The sequence below is a fragment of the Mesitornis unicolor genome, unplaced genomic scaffold, assembly GCF_000695765.1.
Source record: "Mesitornis unicolor isolate BGI_N332 unplaced genomic scaffold, ASM69576v1 scaffold35103, whole genome shotgun sequence".
NCBI lineage: Eukaryota > Metazoa > Chordata > Aves > Mesitornithiformes > Mesitornithidae > Mesitornis > Mesitornis unicolor.
Genome location: NW_010175965.1, coordinates 12,027 through 14,274, shown reverse-complemented (window position 1 = coordinate 14,274; position 2,248 = coordinate 12,027). Strand labels below are relative to the sequence as shown.

The 2,248-nt window shown below is 59.4% G+C and overlaps 1 protein-coding gene across 1 annotated transcript in view; it reads left to right on the top strand.

The window, feature by feature from the left end:
* Positions 1–177: 177 nt before the first annotated feature.
* Positions 178–2,248, top strand: part of MFSD2A (major facilitator superfamily domain containing 2A) — a gene marked incomplete at its 5' end in the record, with an annotated part of 8,288 nt that continues 6,217 nt past the window's right edge. The window contains one exon of the mRNA XM_010181607.1: positions 178–302. Within this exon, the coding sequence (XP_010179909.1) occupies positions 178–302 (125 nt within the window). The remainder of the gene's footprint in view (positions 303–2,248) is intronic.

The following is a 2,248-nucleotide window of genomic DNA, read 5'->3' as shown; positions in this document are numbered from 1 at the left end:
GCTGGGAGAGACTGGGACACTGCTTCTCCAGTGCCACTGAATGAGAGAGAGAGGATTGTCCCCAGGTCCCAAATGGCAGCGGGGTTGCAGTGTGGTGGGGAGGGTCCTGAGGAGCTGGGGAAAGGCAGCCAGGGCACAGGAGGTTGCGTGTCCTCACACAAGATCTTCTTCCTGCAGTTGGACCCTTTCTATGCCTCCATCATCCTGTTTGTGGGGAGAGCATGGGATGCCATCACAGACCCCATGGTGGGCTTCTTCATCAGCAAAACATCCTGGACGCGCTTTGGCCGCCTGATGCCCTGGTAAGAACAACCTGTAGCACCCCGCATCCCACTGACCCCACTGTCACTGTGTTCCCAGACAGCTTTGGGTGCCCCTTGGCATGAGGTTTGCAGGATAGGACATGCTGTCACCCTACCTCACTCACGTGAGGTGCCAAGAGCCCTAAAAAGCCAAAGGTGCTGCCAACAGCTGGGGCTTCAAGTCTGTGCCAGTTATTCTGACTGGTCCCAAGCCATCCCAGTGTGAGCTGGGCCAGCTGTCCCCCGTGTCACTGTGCCTGCAGCAGTTTCCTCATGGGACTTTGTTCTGTGGCAGGGCCACGTTTCCAGCAGAGCAAGTGGCATCGCAGCTGTATGGAGGAGGGATGGGGGTGTGCAGGGCGGTGGTGGGTGCCGGCTGACAGTCACGAGGACGCTCGCCTGGCAGGAAAACGGCTGTCATGGATCTGGGTGCCCACACGTGGGTGCCTCCACTGCCCTTGAGGTGCCAAAGGAAGTCAGAGCAGATGGGGGTTTGCAAAACCCCAAAGGGCTCATCCCCGCACCCAGGGCAGATTTAGGACATTCATAGACACCTGCCCCTGTGCAGGACACAGAGCGTTGGAGGGTGTTAATGCCTAAATGTGGTCATGGTGGCATGTCCTGCACTAAAATAACCCGCGTCCTGGGCGCGTGTGGGATCGCTGAAATACAATGCAGCAAGGGGGGTGGGCATGGGGGGAGTGCAATTAGAGAGACACAGTCCTTTCCCCCACAGATTATACCCTCTGCTTCCGGGCTTTCCTGGAATAGCTCTGGGCAGTGGCATCGGCCGTTGTTAAAGCCAGGCTCCACGCATGGCCTGAAATAGCTCCTCTGCAGCCACACGTGTGGTGGGGTCTGGGGTCTGGAGATTAGAGCGGGGCTGTGTGGGACAGCCTGCGTGCTCGGATGGCGGCCGCAGCTCCGCTCTCTGTAATCTCGCGTCCTCGAGGCAAGGGGTGGGGATGGGGCGGCTGCATTCCTCCGAACGGCTCCTGCTTCGTTAAAATTAGCCAGAGCTTTCAACTTGCGCTGGGCCCCTCAGCAGTGCCAGGGCAGCTGGCTGTGAGGAGCTCGCTGCTGTTGTACGTGGCTCAAGGGCAAGCGGCTGAGTCCGATTTGGATGGAGTTGAGCCGAGTTCAAACCTCCCAAACTCGGGGTTTGTCTGTGTGGGACTGCACAGCCCCAGGCTGGCGTGGCTGTGGAGCTGCTCTCTGCCTCAGTTTCCCTGCGTGCGAAGCCAGGAGCTGCAGGACGTGGCTGCGGGGTGGCCTCAGAGGCTGCTGCCTAACCCCAAACCACAGCACCTGTGAGGTGACCCTGTGTGTGAGGCTTTATTGTCCACAGTTTCTCTGCAGGGTCTGATCTGTGGGGCTGAGTCCCAACCAGCAGCTCCAGCTCAAAGGTTGGGGCTGCTTCTGGTACCTGGGAAGGGAAAGGAGACTTCTCCCAAGGGCTCTTGCCCTTGCTCCCTTTCAGGTTTCTTTTTGAAACACTTGGCAAGCTTTGTCCCAGCAGCTCATCCCTGTCTGCCTCTTCCTCTCCCCTGGCCTCAAGAACCCCCGCTCTGTCCCCAGCCTTGAGCAAGTCCCCGTTTCCTCGATCATCCCAGACTTCCCAGTGACCAAACTTTTCTTTGATGTGTTGGTGACTGAAGAGTCTCAGCTTTAAACTTCCTTCTCCGGGGCAGCAGCCGTTTTCAAACAGTTAACCGCCGGGCTGGGAAGGGGTGTGCGAGCCGTGGCACAAAGGAACACACCATCGCGCCGCGGCCAATGAGCGAGCATGAGCGGGCACGTCACCGGCGGCCTCCTCCGAGCGCCTCAGTCTTAATCACCTCGGTCAGGGGTAACTCGGAGTCACTGTTCCACCGCTGCCAAGAGCTGCCGGTCACCCCTGGCCAGGGCTCAGCAGCTCGGTGCCGGCGCACACGGTGGGCCACCGG